Consider the following 20,857-nt stretch of genomic DNA (forward strand, 5'->3'; position numbering starts at 1 on the left):
TTGGGTTCAGTCTTGATTCTACCTTTCGGCCCAGCTCAGGATCGGGAGGGAGGCCTACCCATCCGTCACAGGGGACCACCCGCATGCGTGCCCTGGAAGAATCAGGGGGCCGTTACGCATGGAGCAGAAATCTGATTCCCTCGTACATTCGTATCAACGTAGCAGGGACAGGTGGCCCAATGACACGCGTTCTGTTACACGTCACTAGCGGATAAAAGGAAACATATAAAAGGAGAAATTCTCTCCTCTAGGTCTAAGTTTTTCCAGATTTACAGAACTCATTGTAAAACCCCATTTTTCTGGATCTCATATCATCAATTATTAATACAAGTTTTTATAGTATTTGTTATTTATGCACTCATTTTTTTATATACATTTATATTTAAAAAATTTCCTTTAAAAATAAGTTACACATATCAAAAATAAAATTTTAATAATTCAATTTATTCAAAGATTATTATATGCCTCTGCTGATAAAAGAAGATTATTTTATTATATGATGTGATTTAAACTAATATTTTTAATAATTTTCCTCTCATCATCAGCATTATGGATTTCTTGAGGTATTTTTCATTTTATATATTTAATTTGTATTAGACTATTTTTTTAAAACATATTCATTTTACTTTTATTATTTATATAGTTTAAAATTTACTTAATGCTTGGTTATTGAAAGTTAATGTATTATCATAATAACTATATGTAGAAAATTAGTAAAATTATACATTTAAAAAAGGTTAGTATAATGGTAGATGAGGGAAGTAATTTGGCGTAGGGAAAAAAATTAGAAAATAGCAGAATTAGTTAGTTGGGGTGTAGACATCAATTGAAGGTGCGTTTGCGTCGATGCATTCGTCATCCCTTCTTTAAGAACTTTATTTTTTTTTTCTTTTGTCCAACTTCTTTAAGAACTTCACACCATATGTGGAGAGCTGACTTATCTTTTCCATCATCTAAACTCTGAAGGCTTGCTTTTTTTTTTTTAAAAAAAAAAATCATTAGAAGACCTGTATTAATCAGTAAATAAAGCAAAATGTATTATTATTATTATTCCTGTATCCTGTACAGCTTATAAAATAAACTTCCACTCCAGCATCATTTTAAAGAAAGATGGACTTTCAGGGGGGAAAAATAACCGAACAGAAAGGAAAGGTTGTAGTTTTGACCATAATCAATAGTAGAGTGGGGCAGTTTCCGGCCATTTTATCATGCGTCAATCACTCCTAGTTTACAACTAACCATCCCAATTTATGTAGAAGAATTTGTTAGATGGAAAATATTCTCTGGTTTGAAATATTCTTTTTTTCACACATGCCATGCCCTCATATTATATATATGTATTTGAAAAACATTATTTATATTTTTATATATAGTTTTTCATAACTAATCGTGCAAGCATTTTTGATGTCATTTCCCAGCAGTATATATATATATATATTCGCAGTCTTCTTACTTAATAATGTATTATAGAAAATGTCAAAGCGGGTGAGAAGATAACGAGAGGAGGAAACAAATCGAAATAAATTAACGAATTTTAATTAAATGAGTAATTTAATTAAAAAATTATTTTTTTAATTAAAAATTAAAATATAATAATTCAAATTTAAATAATTCGTATAAGCAATATATTTTTATCCATTAAATTAAGTAAAGATGAAAAAAAAAGTTTTAATTAAATGATATTAAAGTCGTAAAAATAAATAAATAAATTATAAGGACATGGACACATGCCCTGCCCAAAACGCGTAATTTACATGATGATAGTTGACTTGGTAAATTTTCCATTGGAAATTTGAAAAACTTGGATTAAATATATAGTAGTAGAAGGTCATATCTCCTCCATCGCCAGCTAATCTAATGTCCCTAGCTAAGCCTAAGACAGAACTTGGGGAATTTACATACAATTAAAGTTTAAAGTTAAATGCTAATTAATAATCTAAAGAAAAATACTCGGTTTGTCAAGTCAACTCGATCTCCGAATGCTATATGGTCAGTTCCAAATACAAATTAAGACGTAGAGAGAGAGAGAAACGCCATTTTCTTTTCTCTCCCACAAACTTCTTCCACTAGACAATTGTTTTGATCGCCATTGTCTTCGGTAGAGTCGACTTCTCTCTTTCATCTTCTGATCGCTAAGCCCCCCCTCTATTCTCTGTTGAGAGGAAAATAAAGAAAGGGAGGGAGAAAATGCATTCGGGGAATAACTGGGGAGGATCGTTTGAGATTATGAATGGTGCAGAATCGACAACAGACGATGATAGGAGCCGGAACATGGAATGGGATAGGGGAGCCCTTCATTCTCAACAGCACTACCGTAATCTGGATGAGACACAACAGAGCTGGTTACTCTACCCTCAAGAGACCAAGAAGAAGAAGTATGTGGACTTAGGATGCATAGTTTGCAGTACCAAGGCCTTCAAGTGGACTCTATATTCCCTTGTCGTTGTGTTTATGGTCATTGCACTTCCCACCATCATCGTCAAGACTTTGCCCGATCATAAGTCTCCTCCTCCTCCTCCTGACAATTACACGCTTGCCCTCCACAAGGCCCTCCTCTTTTTCAATGCCCAGAAATGTAAGTCACCTATACATTACATACCTTAATTAATTTTCTGTCTCTAATAAATATTCAATCTTACCTGCTAATTTGAAGTCAAATAGTGCGTAACAAAAGTAAATAAATAATTATTTTTGCCATTTTAATTCAACGAATCAAATTGATGACACATATGTCATGAGAAAATTCATCTCATGCATGCATATGTTATGGGCAATTTTCTAAATAGAGGGGTAAAAAGGAACTTTCCTTTTCTCATTACAGTATTGCTTAAAGAAAAAAAATCTCAAATCGGTTGAATTTAGACAAACTTACAATTTTAAACTTTAAATCGACGATCATATAGTGTTGTTTCGAAAGTTTAAAATCATGCACATATATAGATACACATTATGAACATGTTGTTATCTAGGTCGTTGAACTAACGCATTCATCACTTGGAATGCCAATAATTCCATTATTTTCGTATACACAAGAAATGTAGACGTCCATGAAGGAAATTAGATAATGGATTGGTACATATGTAAAGGAAAATCTTTGCCATTGTACCAGTCGTGGGAACTACATATCTGTGTACATGCATGATAACTCAAGTATAATTTAGTTGTTTTCATGTATAAAAATTCCAAATAAATTCATAAATAAAACATAGTTCAGATTAAAATTTTAATCAAATGAAGTGGTGCATGCAGCTGGTAAATTGCCCAAGAATAATGGCATACCATGGAGAGGGGATTCAGGGCTACAGGACGGCAATGATACAGATTTTAAGGGAGGGCTTGTTGGAGGATACTATGATGCTGGAGATAATGTCAAGTTCCATTTTCCCATGGCATTTACCATGACGATGTTGAGCTGGAGTCTCATCGAATACAATCACAAATACAAGGCCATTGGCGAGTATAACCATATGCGAGATCTCATTAAGTGGGGTACTGATTACTTGCTCTTAACATTCAACTCCAGTGCCACAAAAATTGACAAAATTTATTGCCAGGTATAATTAATCGAGGAAAAAGCTTACTTACACCACTCACTCAAGACATAGACATATAGATCTTACCTATTTTAATTATATACGTATGGTTTCCACTGTACATATTTGTTATTGTGTTCTTTCCGTTTATTGGAGTTGTGTTTTTACAACTTTGATTTATTAATTCGCCAGGTGGGCGGATCTTTAAACGGCTCTACAACTCCAGATGATCACTATTGTTGGGAAAGACCAGAAGACATGGATTATAGGCGCCCTTCCATATTTGTAAATGCAGGCCCTGACCTTGCAGGGGAAATTGCGGCAGCTTTAGCAGCAGCCTCAATAGTGTTCCGAGACAATAATGCCTACTCTAAAATGCTTGTAAAAGGCGCAGTAACTGTCTTTGATTTTGCCAGGGAAGGTGGAAAACGCAGACCATATTCTCGAGGACAACCTTACGTTGAACCCTTCTACAACTCCACTGGCTATTATGATGAGTACATGTGGGGTGCTGCGTGGTTGTACTACGCCACTGGAAATATCAGCTATATTAGCTTGGCAACCAACCCAGGCATCCCTAAGAACTCCAGGGCGTTTTACATGACTCCAAATTTGAGTGTGCTGAGTTGGGATAATAAGTTGCCTGCGGCCATGCTTTTGTTAACCAGGTTTAGGATATTCTTGAGTCCGGGATATCCTTACGAGGACATGTTGAGGATGTATCACAATGTCACAGGTCTTAATATGTGTTCTTATCTTCAACAGTTCCATGTATTCAACTGGACCAAAGGTACGTACATATATAGCATGTCCTTCATTAATTTGCTCATACAATAGTTGTTGTAATATTAATGGTTTTCAAATAAATGGCAGTTTAACTTGGAGATGATGATCAAATATTTTAATAATTTATTTAGTAACAGTTTGCACGTCTAAATAAATTTGCAGGGGGAATGATCCAACTGAACCAGGGAAAGCCACAACCTCTTCAGTATGTAGCTAATGCTGCCTTCTTGGCATCACTATTTGTTGACTACTTGAATGCCAGTAGCGTTCCAGGAATCAACTGCGGTCCCAAGTTTGTTTCATTGAATGATCTTAGGAGTTTTGCCACCTCCCAGGTACCCACTCTTCATCTTCATCAATACTTCTAGTGTCAAGGTATATACAGTGATTAGCTACAGTAGTGAAACTATATAGCCGAATTTATCTTCATTTTAATGCCAAACATTTATGTCCATACACAATTAATTATATCTAAATATATATTTTAATTTTAAATAGAAGTCTAATTATGAAAATAAGTTAAATCATTTTGAGCGTTCCACAATTTAATAATCTATCTAACCGTTCAATTCTTGCCATGATTCAATAAAATTCTATTAAAATTTTTATCCAAATTTTTTGAAATTATAAAATATTATTATAGTTTATTATATTTTTAACATATTCTTGCGCTTCATTTTCTAGTTGATCAACTACATCCAAACTCAGTTCTTAATTATTTAGTCACTTAATATCTTATCACTATTTGACACTTAAATAGTTACGAAAATGACTAGATATGGTAAAATTATAGTTTTAATAATAATTCAAGAAAATAAAGTTGAAGATTTAATTAATTAACGAATATCTTGATCAAATATTAGAACTTTTAACAATCTGTCTTACTCTACTATAATTTAAGAGTTCAAATTAAATTGTCAAAACCTTTAAGATCAAAAACAATTTATATATATACATTTAAATGTTTACATCAATTGGAGAAAATTTGAATTTTTTTTTTTTTTTAAAAAGGCCAAAAAATGTTTATTCTCAATGCACTTCATTGTGGATGAAAAACAGTTCAAAATCTGCAATCTACTCATATTTTGATGGTTAGATAAGGTTTGACAATTTAAATCCAAAATTAGAGCGATTGGATACAATTGTTAAGGGAAAATTTTGACTACACCAGATTCATAGCAGAACAAAGCACAATAATATGATGTGACTAACATAAAATGAAATTAAATGAGATTGTTTGCATGGATTAGGTCAAGGGATAACCTAATTGTCTATTAGTACAAATATTTAGCCTTTCATATCCAGGCCCCTCTGTGTTTGTGTATATGTATATAGCTAGAGCTCATAGCTGTGCCAGATCTGATCATCTGCGTATATCTGCTTTGATACAGATAGACTACATTCTAGGTAAAAATCCCATGAATATGAGCTACGTGGTGGGCTATGGCAGTAAGTTCCCCAGACATGTGCATCACCGTGGAGCATCAATACCCCATGACAACAAGAGGTACTCTTGCACGGGTGGATGGAAGTGGCGTGACAGCCGCAATCGCAATCCTAATAACATTACAGGAGCCATGGTTGGAGGGCCTGATAGGTTTGACAACTTCCACGATGTGCGTACTAATTTTAACCAAACCGAACCAACCTTAGCTGGAAATGCAGGTCTAGTTGCTGCACTTGTCTCCCTGACTAGCGGCGGCGGCTTTGGCATTGATAAGAATGCAATCTTCTCAGCAGTTCCACCACTCTACCCTCAAAGCCCACCACCACCTCCACCTTGGAAGCCCTGAAAACTTCTGATCATACAATTCATCCCCATGGATGGAGCTTTGTTGCATACCCCATATTCCTGTGAGTTTTGTTCCAGAACTAAAATTATACACATTCGAGAACAACAGAACCTATAAAATGCTTCATACATATGGGAGTGAGGCTCCCTGAAACTTGCTGTTTTACATATTTATTATGTACTCTCTTTCAAGTATATGTAGATTTTTACTATACACAGACCTAATCGGTTTGGAGCACACCTACCTCTTTATTTCTTTTTTTTTTTTCCAATAAAAATTTTGGCCTTCCTAATGTTCTTTCTCCCCCCCCCCCCCAATTTCTTGATCCTTCTTTTTTGTTTTAACAAAATTCGCTTTTCACATTTCATCGCCTTCCCCCCCCCTTTTGAGGTAAATGCGTCCAACTCCTTTTCTTCTTATTCTCTAAACACAAAAATATACTGTTTTTGCTTGGTTTGGAGGGCATTATTGATATTGCGCATTTTTACATAACTTTGAAGTGGAGCCTCAAGATTTTTGTTAGCATAGTTATTATTTCGGTTCACTGAATTTCAGTTTTCACTATAATCTCAATTCAGTTCGCTGAATTTCAGTTTTCACTAATATCAATTCAGCATGATTTTGAGAGTTAGGTGGTTCCATTTTTGAAATGGACGCGTTATTTTTCCTATTTTCAGTTGATTCAACCTATTATTTTTGAAGTGCATCCACACATTTTTCAAGGATGAAGGAAACTTAACTTTGTGAGTTGGAACCAGTAGCAATCTGATGTTTATTATGATGCATTATTATGGTGTCATCACAAATGATTAATAGAAACAGACTGTATTCCACCCATAAGAATAGGAGATGTGCCTGAATATATAATTGCTACTGTGAGTAGCAAGAACCTGGCTCTTGAGGGGCTCCTCGTCCAGGTCCAGCTAGCGGAGCTGCTGCTACTCCTCTTTGATTTAACAGACACCTGAAGTGTGCTAATCTTCTAGTAACTCGCTTTGGATCCTTAGCAAGCTTGTCATAAGTTGTCCATAACCGCTCTTCAATTTGAGAGTTTTTAAGAGTAACAAAGAATATGTCAGTTAAATGCAACATTAGATTCAGAAAAGAAACTCAACATGTTGGAGCGCCTCTAAGTTTGGTTTTATGAGTCAACTGAACACAAATAATCTCCTGGCACCTCTTAAAATGAGATTGCCAGTCACATCCCTCATTCATTAACAGCAGTTATACCATGCGTTCTTTTCTTCAGGGTTTACAGGTGATTTCATTAATGCATAGGTAATTGCTCAAAATGTTTAGATTCATAAATCCAAGACTTTTCTCGAGATCTATGGAGCACTATATCAGAAATTTCATTTGAATTGACATGAAAAATAGTTGATTACCTGCAGCTGCTGCAGCCCGTGGCCATATTGTTTGCTCAATATCTGATCCATCTATTGTTTCTCCCCACATACATACCTCACCTCCAATAACCAACTTTTGTTGCTCAGTGTTTGTGATGTTTGTGAGAGGTTCATTCATATAAAATTGTTGCCAAGTAGTATCCAAATGATCTAAATACCAATTGTCCTGGTTGCTGACAATGCACCTCAATCCAGCAGCAACCACTTTTTCAGCAACACCATCACCAAGCCTGCAAGGGAACTTGTAAGTTGAAAGGGTACAAAAGAGTTATATCCCTGTGGTCTCTGCAAGGATCTTCTCTGAGTTTCAATGCATAAAAACAGTGCACTCTACAACTTCCCAAAAAAAAAAGTGTAACACTTAACACCTGAATTGAGTACATGAAAAGAATGTGTAATTTAAATATAAAGCATTTTACAGGGAGTTTGCAAGGAATCCTAAGTTAAACTAGCAATGAATGGAGAAGATTTCACAAGTGCCTTAGTTTGTTTTCAGCATCACCGTGGAACAATGAAAATGACATGCTAAAGTGGAAAGCAGATTCTCCCGAAATGTTTAAAGACAACGCTGTCTGAGTATCCATGAGAATGCAATCAAAGCTACATTTTCGTTCATGTAATTCCTTTAAAATGACCAGTATTGCTGTATTTACTTTGCAAAAGGAGCCAAAAGTTAAACTGGTATTCTTAGGTGTTAATAACTTTCTAATTTCAGAAAATACATTCTTCTAGTGAGAGAAACAATCAAGGACCTTTTTGGTTTCTGTTGTATACAACAACTTAATAACTCATGTTTTCTCTTCAATCCTACTAATTTTAAACTTTTAGGTGCACACATATATATTTTAGGATATTTGGTCATTCCACTATAAGATGGAGAACATGAGAGTTTCAGCTGAATATAGTGGAGTAAATCTGTAAACCCCAAATAAAATGGAAGGTGTTAGCAACTGTGATAGAAGACAATGGGATTATAAAACACACACACACATATACGTGCGTGTGTGTGTGTGTGTGTGTGTGTGTGTGTGTGTGTGTGTGTGTGTGATTTAAAGAACCATTAACACTAGCAAAATTCAAAAATTAAAGCAAAGCAAAATGGTGATGATGCTTTTCTTTTTCTCACAAGTTTTATTTATAATCTTTGCCTAAGCTTTTTAAATATTACAAGTTAGTCAACCAAATGTGTGTAATGGAAAAATAACTTGATAACAAGCATATGATTTTAGTATATATTTATTTAATACCCAAGAGTGAACCAAGAGAAGATGCAGTGAACCAAGAGAAGGTGCATTATAACATGGTAACTATATGTCATTGTGCCCAAAGCATAAATGTCTAGGTTACAGTAATAAATAGAAGGAGATACCAGTTGTGCACCACAGTTTTTCGGCTCAATTTACCGCCAAAATTGTTGAAGGTTTCTTCCCTGTTACATTCATGATCAGATATGATCCAAATTAAGTAACTGATATTGAACTTTTTCCGTAAGGTAAATTACCAGTTAACAATTTCATATCCATGGGACAATGCTATTTTCTGTGCTCGCAAGACAAAGTACTGATAAGCTTCAGATTCATTCATACCATGCTTTTTTAACCTGCGGTTTTCAGGGCAGTCAGGAATGTGATAGGCTTTCTTGGCAGTGAAGGCTCAAAATGTTGTATTATTAGAATTTCCGTGCTCTCTTGCATGCATGGAATTGGAATAATAAGTGTAACTAAAACATATAACATAACAAATTAGTTAGTTTAAAAAATAACAATTATGGGTTCCACAACAGAGTTATCCTTTAAACAATACTGGATTTTAAGAAGTGGATGCCTATCAAGTAGAGCTAATGAATAATATCCACAAAATGTTATGACAGTTGGGATGTGACTTCTAACATAATATCATAGGATAGACTGCAACCATAATAATGTCGAATGGTTGATACCAGTTTATTATGCGAGGAGTTGACGTCCAACAACCTGAAATGAATAATGCAATTGTATGATTCAGTTTCATAAGAGATAAGGGAGTGGTGAAAATCATGTAATCGAAATTGAAAAAAGAAAAAAAGAAAAAGAAAAACAGATGGAAGATTAATATCCCTAAAGGAGATCACTACCCTTTGTGACCATTGCTGAAATTTATATGTCCACCTCCACATTTTTCTACAACTTCTCTTTCCTACACTAAAGTTTCTTGCATCATTTCTCACCTTGCAAGTGGCTTCGTCACACTCAAGTTAAATAAGCAAGAATGTTAAGAAAACACACAAAGGCTTGAGAATCTGTGAAGCTAAGCTTCAAGATAATTATTCCTGCTTCAAGATTTGATTACTGGTTAAGACCCATAAAATAAACAGTAGTCATTGCAACTACATAACAAATTTTTATCCCAAAAGATTTAGAAAGATAACTTTAGATTGCAATCACAAAGACTATCACATTAAACCTTGAAAAGGGAAAAAAAAAATTAGAGGCCTTAGGAGCTAGGGGGAGATTAGGCATATGTAATGGACAATATATGTTGAGTGCCACTGATAGTGAGGGGCTCAAATGTAGGTGTTAAACTTACTTGTGTCGACTTCATCACCTCCCAAGTGAACAAATTTGAATTTAAAGATCTTACTGAAATCTGAAACATGAAAAATACAAACCTTACCGAATTAAGCACACTTACAAGAAAATTTTCATTGACACTTTATTTTCCTAATGTCTTCATAAGATGATAACATCAAATTCCATCATGTTTGTGAGGGCAGTGAGGCAATACCTGAAAGAATTCCGTCTATCACTTTAAATGTAAACTCATTGCTCACATCAAGAGGCTGTTGGCAATTTTTTGATGGCCAAAGAGAAGGATAGCCTCTTCCCCTATAAAGGAAAAGAAAAATTGCCATTATGTTACTTGAATATCTTGTATGTGATATACCTTAATGGTCATAATACAAAGAAGAAGATAAACAACTTTTTTTTGGGTCTTTCCAAATTCCAAGTGCCATAGGGTTTTCTGAAATCAATGCCTTTAACTTGTGCCAATCTAGATCATCTACCCACTTTAAGATGGCCATTAAAGAGCAATATCTGCTTAAGGTTCAATTGCAAAGTATGTGATATGAACAATCCTACCCTGTCAATGTTTATGTATGATACAACTATTTAACTGCCTTCCAGCATGTGAACTTTGTATCAGACCTAAGACTTTAACAATAAAACCAGACAGAGACTAACTGCTTGTCATGTTTGTTTCTGCAAATCATTCACCCTTGTCAGTTATTACTTTGTATAAATTTTACTGATGCTAATTGCAAGGATGAGAAACTGACAACGGATAAAAAATTAAGCCATTAAGGTCCTCTTTTGGCACTTAAAAAACCTTTCTACGTTCTAGCCCAAACTGAAACCAGGGTTAATGGTTTGTTGTTACTTATGCTGTAGAAATATAATATTTTATCGTTATATATCACAATAGAGATTACAACCTATTTATACATGAGAGACGGTAACTCAACAGGAAGGAAAAGCAAGCCTATAATTATACAATCCCTAAGATTGAGGACTGATCCATCTATCAATATTTACTTCCTATATTAACATATTTACTTTCTATAACTTATAACACTCCCCCTCAAGTTGGATCATAAATGTTAATCATGCCCAACTTGTTACATATATAATCAACTCGAGTCCCATTTAGAGCTTTAGTGAAAATATCTCCTAATTGTTCTCCAGTTCGGATATATCCTGTTGATATTATCTTTTGTTGGACATTTTCACGAACAAAATGACAATCAATCTCGATGTGTTTAGTCCTCTTGTAAAATACTGGATTGGAGGCAATGTGGATAGCTGCTTGATTATCACACCACAACTTAGCAGGCACCGAATTTGTGAACCCAACTTCTTCCAACAGTTGACGTACCCACAAGATTTCACAAACGGCTTGTGCCATAGCTCGATATTCAGATTCAGCACTGGAACGGGAGACCACATTTTGCTTCTTACTTTTCCATGAGACCAAGTTACCTCCCACAAAAACACAATACCCAGTAATTGACCTCCTATCAACTTTCGAGCCTGCCCAATCAGCATCACAAAAGCATTCAATATTTGAGTGCCCATGGTTACCATAGAATAGGCCTCGCCCTGGGGCCCCTTTAAGGTAACAAAGAATCTGTCCCAGAGCATCCCACTGGGCAACAGTAGGAGAAGACATAAACTGACTTACCACACTCACTGAATATGCAATATCAGGACGAGTCACCGTCAAATAATTCAGCTTGCCAACTAATCTTCTATACCTTCCAGGATCTGCAAATGACTCACTGTCTTCTGTGGTAAGTTGAAGGTTAAGGGTCATTGGGGCACTACAAGGCTTAGCACCCAATTTTCCTGTTTCTGCCAACAAATCAAGAACATATTTTCTTTGAGACAAGAAGATGCCTTTCTTACACCGCATAACTTCGATTCCCAAGAAATATTTCAAGGAACTCAAATCCTTTGTATGAAACTGTGTTTTAAGAAATTCTTTTAGGGATGTGATGCCAGCAATGTCACTTCCTGTGATAACGATATCATCCACATATACTACAAGCAGAATTACTCCACTATCAGAATTTCTATAAAACACTGAGTGATCACACTTACTCATCTTCATTCCAAACTGTTGGACCACCTCACTAAACCTGCCAAACCATGCCCGAGGACTCTGTTTCAAGCCATAAAGCGATTTTCGAAGTCTACAAACCTTACCTGACTCCCCCTGAGCAACAAAACCAGGTGGTCCTCAATATAAACCTCCTCCTGAAGATCACCATGAAGAAAAGCATTTTTAATATCCAGTTGATGCAAAGGCCAATCATGAGTAGCCGCCAAGGAAATAAACAATCGGACAGATGCGAGCTTGGCAACTGGAGAGAATGTATCAGAATAGTCAACTCCATAAGTTTGTGCATAACCTTTGGCCACTAAACGGGCCTTGAGGCAAGCAATAGATCCATCAGGATTTACTTTCACTGCAAACACCCATTTGCACCCAATAGCCCGCTTTCCTGGGGGCAAGGACATCAACTCCCAAGTACCATTAGTGTCAAGGGCCATCATTTCCTCTTCCATTGCAGCACGCCAACCAGGATGGGACAAAGCCTCAATAACAGTTTTGGGAATTGAAATAGAATCTAAAGCAGTGACAAAACAACGAGAAGAGGAGGATAATTGATCATAAGAGACACAAGATGAAATAGGATAAGTGCAAGTACGTTTACCTTTGCGAAGAGCAATGGGCAAATCCAAATCAGACAATGAAGGATCAATAGAAGCAGGATCGGTCGATGAAGAAGCGGGTAGCGGAATGGAGTCAGAGTCCTCTAAGCGTCTGGAATACACATGAAAGATGGGAGGGCGACCTAGCACATGAGCGAAAGGTGTAGTAGTCTGAGGAGACGAAGAGCGAACAGTGTATAACAAGAGGTCATCTTCCTCCTCCTGGGTGTTATAAACAGATGATGGCGGAAAAAACGGAGTGGACTCAAAGAATGTTACATCCGTAGACACAAGATACCGATTCAGATCAGGAGAAAAACAATGATACCCTTTCTGACGTCGAGAGTAGCCAAGGAAGACACATTTGAGTGATTTGGGATCCAATTTAGTAACCTGTGGACGAACATCACGAACAAAACAAGTACAACCAAAGAGACGTGGCTCAATAGGAAACAAAGATTTAGTGGGAAATAAAATGTTATAAGGGATATCACCATGAAGGACGGAGGAAGGCATGCATGCGATTGATTAAAAAACAAGCAGTGGATACAGCATCAGCCCAAAAACATTTAGGTACCTTCATTTGGAATAAGAGGGCTCTGGCTACTTCAAGAAGATGTCGATTTTTTCTTTCAGCAACTCCATTTTGTGAAGGAGTGGCAACACAAGAGGACTGATGAAGAATCCCTTTTTGTAACAAATAAGATTGAAATTCCCCAGAGAAATACTCTTTAGCATTATCACTTTGCAATATACGGATGGAAGTATTGAATTGGGTTTGGATTTCAGCATAAAATGCACAAAAAATAGAAAATAATTCTGAACGACTCTTCATTAAAAATAACCAAGTAGTACGAGAGAAATCATCAACAAAAGTAACAAAATACTTAAAGCCAGACTTAGACACAACAGGACAAGGACTCCAAACATCTGAATGGACTAACTCAAAGGGACACGAAGCCCGTTTATTGACTCGAGACAGTGTAGGTAAACGATGATGTTTGGCAAATTGACAAGACTCACAATCTAGAATAGACAAAGAATGAAACTGTGGATATAACTTCTTCAAAACCGAGAGAGAAGGATGCCCTAAACGACAATGAACATCAAAAGGTGTTAAACGCGTGGAGCATACCAGAGATCGAGGAGATCGAGGTAGTTGCTGATCCAAGACGTAAAGACCCTCTGACTCACTTCCTCTACCAATAATCTGCTTCGTCGAAAGATCCTGAAAAACACAGTGATTAGGAAAGAATGAGACACAACAATTCAATGCACGAGTGAGTTTACTCACGGAAAGCAAATTAAATGCGAACTTAGGGAGACATAACACAGAGGATACAGAAAGAGAAGGGGTTAAGTTGACATGACCAGAACCCATGACAGACGATTTAGTGCCATCAGCAAGAGTAACATAAGAAAGCGATGTATGAGACTCAAGATTGGACAAAAGGGTAGAATTACCTGACATATGATCGGTAGCACCAGAATCAATAACCCATTTGGAGGATGAAGACACAAGACATGCAGTAGAGTTACTTGACTCGGCAATTGCAGTGATAGAGGAGGAATTAGAAGATTTTATAGATGCCTGGTATTGGATGAATTGTGCATACTCATCTGCAGATATCAAAATTCCCTGATCGGAAGATCCATTCAATTTGTGTTCCGTGATTTTAGTCATCATAGGAATCACATTAGTTACGGTGGTGGTTTTAACTCCAGCCATAAGGACAACCAACCCAAAAACGATAGCAACAAAGGAAACACAGAATCAGAAAACAGTATCCGGCGTGAACAGTACCATGTGAACAGTACCACGTGAACAGTACCGATGAACAGTATCACGTGAACAGTGCCGATGAACAGTACCAAATCAAACACCTCCACCCAACACCCGAACGGTAAACAAACCTCAAATCTGACAAGGAGTCGGTGTGGTGATTCCAGCGATGGTGAGATCCAAATGTTACCCTTTATGGATAACCCAAATGAACGGAGCCCTAAGTCTCCAAAAAAAAATTTAAAAATTTTAAAACTTTACAAGAGAGAAGAGAAAAAAAAATCTCTATGAGAAAGGCTCTGATACCATGTAGAAATATAATATTTTGTTGTTATATATCACAATAGAGATTACAACCTATTTATACATGAGAGACGGTAACTAAACAGGAAGGAAAATCAAGCCTATAATTATACAATCCCTAAGATTGAGGACTGATCCATCTATCAATATTTACTTCCTATATTAACATATTTACTTTCTATAACTTATAACATGCTGATTAGAAATTCTCTGTTATCATCCATAAAAATCTATTAAACCATTGTTTCAATTGAAGGTTCTCTAATTTTGCAGCACCCATGGTCACAAGTCAACGCCTGAATTCCTAAATTCAACTTAGGAGCTATAGACTTACCATCTGAAAAAGTTACTACAAAAAAGTCAATTTTGGAGTCAAAAACTTTTTAGTACACGTTTGGCATTAGGGTTTCAAAACAATTTCTTAGAGAAAAAAAAGAAAAAAAAAGCATTTGAGATGCTGTTGAAGAAAAATAGTTTGAAAAAACTGTTTTGTTAATTTAGTATTCTTATTACTAAAACTTATCAAAGTTAAAGTCTAAAATATATTTTATTATTCTCTAACTAATATATTTAAAAATATACCTTTCTCAACAGTAATTCCAACTGAAATGCCAAAACAGACCCTTAATCTAATTGACAAAATATTCACCATTAATTAGAGGAAAATATTAACTTTACAACAAGAACATTATTACTACCATGAGAGTGCATGTCCAGGAACATCAATTTCAGCTAATACATTAATTCCTCGCCTCTGGGCATAACTGCAACATTGTTATTCACTGTTAGAGATAATACAATCAGGGAGAAAATGAGTATGTAAACATGTGGAAGGTGCAAACAGCAGAAATTACTTGCCTTACAATTTCAGCAGCATCAGCAAAAGTGTACCTCTCTGAATATGAGTAAGCGCCATCCCACAATTTTGGATAAGAGGGTATCTCTAGAGGGAAAGATTGTGTATCTACAATGTGCCAATGCAAAACATTCTGCATGAAGATCAATTCATGAAGCACACTGAACCAGGGAATTGGTATGTCAACCAATATGCTTAAGTTTTCACAAAACAACTCGTAATTGTGTTGATATTACAACCACCTTAATTCTTTGCATAAAGTAATCCCATAATAACAATGAATGCAATGTTGCAACCTATATAAGGTGAAACTGAAGACTTCTCAGAAATTAAAGCAAGAACCCAATCAACTAGAAAGGTACTTATATGTTGACAGAATAGTTCTTTTGAAGAAATTCACCATTAGTCAGCCATAAATCAAAGCAATCAACCCAAAATAAGGGAATTCAATTACTATAAATATTAAAACTACAGAGTTAAATGATTACAAAAGCTAAACGTGATAGACTACCTTATTACAATTTTAACCCACTAATGATGAATTTTAATAGAATGTCTATTATGTTAGCAAAAAACACACCCTAGGAACCAACTTATTTATCATTAAAAATAAGCAACTGAAAATTTGTGTTTTTGTCATTCCTCAAAGACTAAATTGTTATAATCCAAAAAAAATCTAAATCTTATTGTTTGAATCAACAAAAAGAAATATTGAAATTATCTTGATTTAATTCTTAATCTTGAAAATTTAGACCTTTCTTTTTATCTCAAGCATTATTTAACTATTATTTAGGATCCTCCTATTAAACAAAGTACAGTTGTTACTTGTTTTGTTTGCTTGAATTTTTGGTTTTAATAAGGAATCCCTCATTTAGCATTTCACAAATGATGAGATCACAATGAATAGTCTTTGGCACTTTCATAAGTATGCCTACGCACTTGACTATACTTTTATGATTCCTAACAACATAATTGTGAGTATTGTGATACGGTTTGGAATGCATTATGCCTGATGTAAATTTTCTCTGCTCTCGCTTTCTTTTCACTGTTTTACTCTTTCTTTTCCAAAGTTTGCCTTCTAGAATATCTCAACTTACTAATCATATCAACTAAAACATTAACCAAATTCACTTAGTCACCTCTCCCTTTTTATTCAAATGGATTGAAACCAAACTCTAAATTCCGTCAGCCATTACACTCTATACTAGTTGTTGAGATACTTTCTGTAAATAGTCTAAATTTGCAGTGATTGTGTGCATAATTAGGAATATGATTGTGTGATATGATTGGGATATGATTAAGTTATAATTAGGGAATTAATTTATTCTTGTAAGTAGTATATATACCCCAATTGGCTTAAGGAAAATACTCATGTATCTTTCTCTCAAAATCTCTTTCTCTCTTTCTTTTTTCATCATTGTTTCACTAGTCATGTAAAAGAGAAAGGCTAAAAATGAAGCTGCATTATATTTTGCAGTGAAGGCAATTTGGAAATTATTTCTTACATGTAACACTTACAACAGATTATCTGTGGTTATTTCAGAGCTAGAAATACAAATAAAACTTTCTATCACAAACCCTTAGTTAATTATGCATCACATACCAGTTTCACATAGACCATAGAATCAATCACTTTCTTAATCATTGGCAAAGGCTGATAGTGACGTGAAGTGTCTGCAGAAATTTCCTTCTATAAGTTAGACATGCACACACATCCACACGCAGACATATAAATAAACTACTCACCAATCAAGAGCCCCCGATAAGAGAACCTTGGCTTATCAATAATAGTCCATGGGACCATCAGAATTTCAATCACTCTGGCGTCAAAGTTAAAACGGCATAATTGGCTGAATGTCTGCAACATTGTAATCTGATATGTTGATAATCTTGAATTTGGCATTAAATATAATATCGAGCAATATGTTCATGTCTTAAAGAATCACACTTAACCTGAAGCCCATGCAAAGCCCCATAAACTGTCCGTGCCTGAAATGTTACAAAATAATATCTGAGTTGATCAAAGAGTTACGTATGAATCAGAAATTAAAAATGTAGACCAAACTCCATATTGATTTTGCAATCTGCTGCAGTGCTACTCCAACATATCCATCATGATAACATAAAATGCATTTAAGACACTTATAACAAACATCAATTTCATTTTTGTTTAGTAGATATTGATAATTAAAAGGGCTTCTTAGCTCAATTTCCTGATAAAGATCTCAGAATGGTCCATGTAGGGCAACATAAGGGAAGGCATATTGTCAGAACATGAAACAATGATCAGTTGGAAAATTGAGTTAGGGTAAAAAATTGGCTAAACTGACCTAAATAACTTTTGGACCCATTTTACACTTGACTCAAAGTGGTTAATCCAAGTTATTTAATAATTTTGAGTTAGCTATATATAAACTTTATATATCCCCTTTTCCTCATCGATGTGGGATGAGAATCCCACATTACTCCACTTAATTTTGCATCGTCCTCGTTGCAACTCTATTGTGTTGTTCTGTGCTTTGTTGAATCAGATATAATTGCTAAGTTGGGATTAGGCCCTTGGATACTGTGGTTTGTCTCCACCATGTCCCACTGGTAATCTTTTCCTCATAGACTCACTAGTCTGTATAATTTTTTTGGCCTAAGGGTGCCTCTTGATAGCAATTGTAAGAGTCTGGGAGAGAGAGAGAGGAGAGGAAAGGAGAGGAAAACATTTACTCATAATATAGACATGGATAGGTTATCCAATTTTAGGCTAACCAAAAGTAATCTAATAGAGAATTTGCTTGCGTATACTGTAGAGAGATTTCATTGAAAGTAGAATATGCTCTATAGGTATTGAATGTGTCAGAAAATGGGTCAAGCGAATTTTTGTTTGTGAAGATCAAAAAGACCGTCAAGTGTGGTTTTGTCATGGAAATTTGATTCTTAAGAATTATTAATACAAAAAGATATGGACTATTTTAATCTTACTTTAGCTGGAAATAGCATTCTACCAGGAAACGTGTATCATAGTAATTCTTGAGGCAGTGAATATGATGCCTTCAGTATCTTAGAATAGGATGCAAACTTATCCTTTGTGGAATATTTCTAATTGTCCGAAGGTCAAGAGTCTGAAGACTGCCTCCACTAACATTGTCATCGCTACACAATCAATGTAATTAGTGTAAATATGTCAAAAGTAGCCAGTTTTTTCCTACTAATTTAAGAAATATCGAATAACATCCAACTCTAGTTTCTAAATACAGAGTATGAACATGCAGCTTGGGACAGCTACTTAACTACAGAGCTTTGAAGGTTTTAAGTCGAAAAGGAGTGCAATAGCTTCCAACAGATACTCCCATATTGCTACTTTCTGAATATCTTATAAAATTTGACACCTCCAAACCATGACAGAGTCACGAGACGTCAACCTAATTATGGAGTTGGGCAGGCACCAAACAATACAGTACATTTCAACCAAGAATCCTAAGTAGAAAAAGGAACAGTTGCACTTACCTCAAGCTGTGCAAAATCTGGCTTGTAAGGTGAAGGAACTAGTAACTTGTAGGACTCATCAACACCATATTGCAACTGTTGTAAAGCAGCAGCAGAATTTTCAGTTCAAGGTGTTTATTAAATTTGTCTAGTATATCTATTAAATTGTATTTTCCTTCATTTCACACGTTATAAACTTGTAATTTATTTACGAGCAACATACTAATAACAAGGGCCCCAATATGGCAAAAAGGTGACTCGTACAAGCCAAAATTTCTATAGAAATTCAACATCTTTTGCATTTTGAAAAAAAAAAAAAAGAAAGAAAAAAAAAAGAGGACGATATAGTAAACAAGGGGACGAAAAGTATAATAAAATCCTTTTCTCTTGCAATATAACGAGAAAATGGAATAAAATGTTGGGCTATTTAAATTAAAGAATATATAAAATATTCAGGAAAACCTGATCGTTTGGAGAGAAAATGAGGACTTGAAGTACTTTAAGGATGAGAGGTGGATGGAAAGCGGAGATATTGGCATCAAGGACATGGTCCATATGAATTAGACGGATCATTGTGGTGAAAGCATCCTTCAAAATCCCAGATGCATCGCTATAGTTAGTCCCCTCAGTGATGAGCTGAAAATCCGGAGCCAAGTACAGTCTGCTGTGCCCATTTGTCACCGATTCGGGCATTGGCCATATATTGAAGTCACCCACAGTCGCTCCTCCGCCGCCAACAATGACAACGAGTCCAAACAACAATAGCAACACCCACACTCTCAGCAATTGCAGACCCATCGTGACAGGCAGATCTCTCTCTCTCTCTCTCTCTCTCTCTCTCTCTCTCCGAACTGAAAGCAGAGCAGCTCTGCTAAGACAGCATTTGTATATGAAAATGAGAAAAGGAAAGCACTTTTAAAGTGGGAATCTGGAGCCGATACATATAAGGACAAGATAATTTTTGCGGTGGCAAACAATCTTATCAAGCTTTCCTTTTTGCATTAAGTTAGTAGTAATTGTTTTGGAATAAAGACCATTTAATATAAATAAATGTTTTATATGTTTGCTTGTCCTAAGAGTAAGACAGATGCATTTGAAAATCCAATCAAGTCCGTCCATTTTCATTTTCCAACTCGAACGAGAAGCAACCAACCAAACAAGGAATTACCGCTACCCACGCACACAACACCCCCCCCCCCACCCACCCCCCCCCCCCCCAAAAAAAAAAAAAAAAAAAAAAAAAGAGAAAGCTTCCTTTTCGGCAGCTTGTACTGTAAATTCCAAGGAGGGTTTTCTATTTCGGTCAAATCCCTGAGGTCATAAATGTAGAGGTAGCAGCGTAGCGCAAGTTTGGTGATCCAACTGCTGCGAGCCTGTGAATGTGCAGTCGCTCCGCTATCTGATCTCATCCTGAACGCTACATCTTAAATATTACAGTATATTAGTGCATACATATATATATATATATACTTCCTAATTTTATATTCCTTTTTTAATGAATGACATTTTCTTTTTTTTTTTTTAAATTATAATTTAACTTCGATGTACTATTATTAATATGCGTAGAAAATAAAAATATTTAAAGATAATATTTATGAGTAAAAATATAGAGCCTTATTTGTGAATAAATATATTATTTAGAGTAAATTTATAAAATTATAGTTATTT

At 35.4% G+C, this 20,857-nt stretch overlaps 2 protein-coding genes across 3 annotated transcripts; one reads left to right on the forward strand and one right to left on the reverse strand.

Annotated features, from left to right (window-relative positions):
• The first annotated feature begins 1,904 nt into the window (after nt 1-1,904).
• On the forward strand, nt 1,905-6,401 carry LOC110628418 (endoglucanase 12). The gene is made up of 5 exons (XM_021775067.2): nt 1,905-2,575; nt 3,250-3,554; nt 3,726-4,323; nt 4,482-4,654; nt 5,711-6,401. Exons 1-5 carry the CDS (start codon nt 2,188-2,190, stop codon nt 6,110-6,112), a joined length of 1,866 nt encoding a protein of 621 aa, XP_021630759.1. The 5' UTR covers nt 1,905-2,187; the 3' UTR covers nt 6,113-6,401.
• Nucleotides 6,038-20,293, reverse strand: LOC110628351 (beta-hexosaminidase 3). Of its 2 annotated transcripts, XM_043948806.1 has the most exons (15): nt 19,652-20,293; nt 19,211-19,285; nt 17,666-17,701; nt 17,459-17,570; nt 17,316-17,386; nt 15,715-15,845; nt 15,555-15,620; nt 10,282-10,382; nt 10,084-10,143; nt 9,458-9,491; nt 9,020-9,118; nt 8,888-8,947; nt 7,498-7,748; nt 6,968-7,149; nt 6,038-6,171 (listed from the first exon to the last, which is right to left on the reverse strand). In XM_043948806.1, the coding sequence occupies exons 1-14, from the start codon at nt 19,985-19,987 to the stop codon at nt 6,983-6,985; spliced, it is 1,599 nt and encodes a 532-aa protein (XP_043804741.1). In that variant the 5' UTR covers nt 19,988-20,293; the 3' UTR covers nt 6,038-6,171; nt 6,968-6,982. The 2 variants fall into 2 exon arrangements, with proteins under 2 accessions (XP_043804741.1, XP_043804740.1); XM_043948805.1 differs by lacking the exon at nt 6,038-6,171 and having other exon boundaries at nt 6,838-7,149; nt 19,652-20,292.
• Between the last annotated feature and the right edge of the window lie 564 nt (nt 20,294-20,857).

The sequence above is a fragment of the Manihot esculenta genome, chromosome 12, assembly GCF_001659605.2.
Source record: "Manihot esculenta cultivar AM560-2 chromosome 12, M.esculenta_v8, whole genome shotgun sequence".
In the NCBI taxonomy this organism is placed as follows: Eukaryota; Viridiplantae; Streptophyta; class Magnoliopsida; order Malpighiales; family Euphorbiaceae; genus Manihot; species Manihot esculenta.

Excerpts from the sequence above, each read along its gene's own strand:
- LOC110628351 (XM_043948806.1), bottom strand. The coding sequence starts at position 19,987 with ATGGGTCTGCAATTGCTGAGAGTGTGGGTGTTGCTATTGTTGTTTGGA. Across the intron at positions 15,846-17,315 it reads CTATGGTCTATGTGAAACTG|AATGTTTTGCATTGGCACAT; the intron begins GTATGTGATGCA and ends ATCTTCATGCAG. Across the intron at positions 9,119-9,457 it reads ACTCCTCGCATAATAAACTG|GTTAAAAAAGCATGGTATGA; the intron begins GTATCAACCATT and ends TGAAAACCGCAG.
- LOC110628418 (XM_021775067.2), top strand. The coding sequence starts at position 2,188 with ATGCATTCGGGGAATAACTGGGGAGGATCGTTTGAGATTATGAATGGT. Across the intron at positions 2,576-3,249 it reads CTTTTTCAATGCCCAGAAAT|CTGGTAAATTGCCCAAGAAT; the intron begins GTAAGTCACCTA and ends TGGTGCATGCAG. Across the intron at positions 3,555-3,725 it reads TTGACAAAATTTATTGCCAG|GTGGGCGGATCTTTAAACGG; the intron begins GTATAATTAATC and ends TTAATTCGCCAG.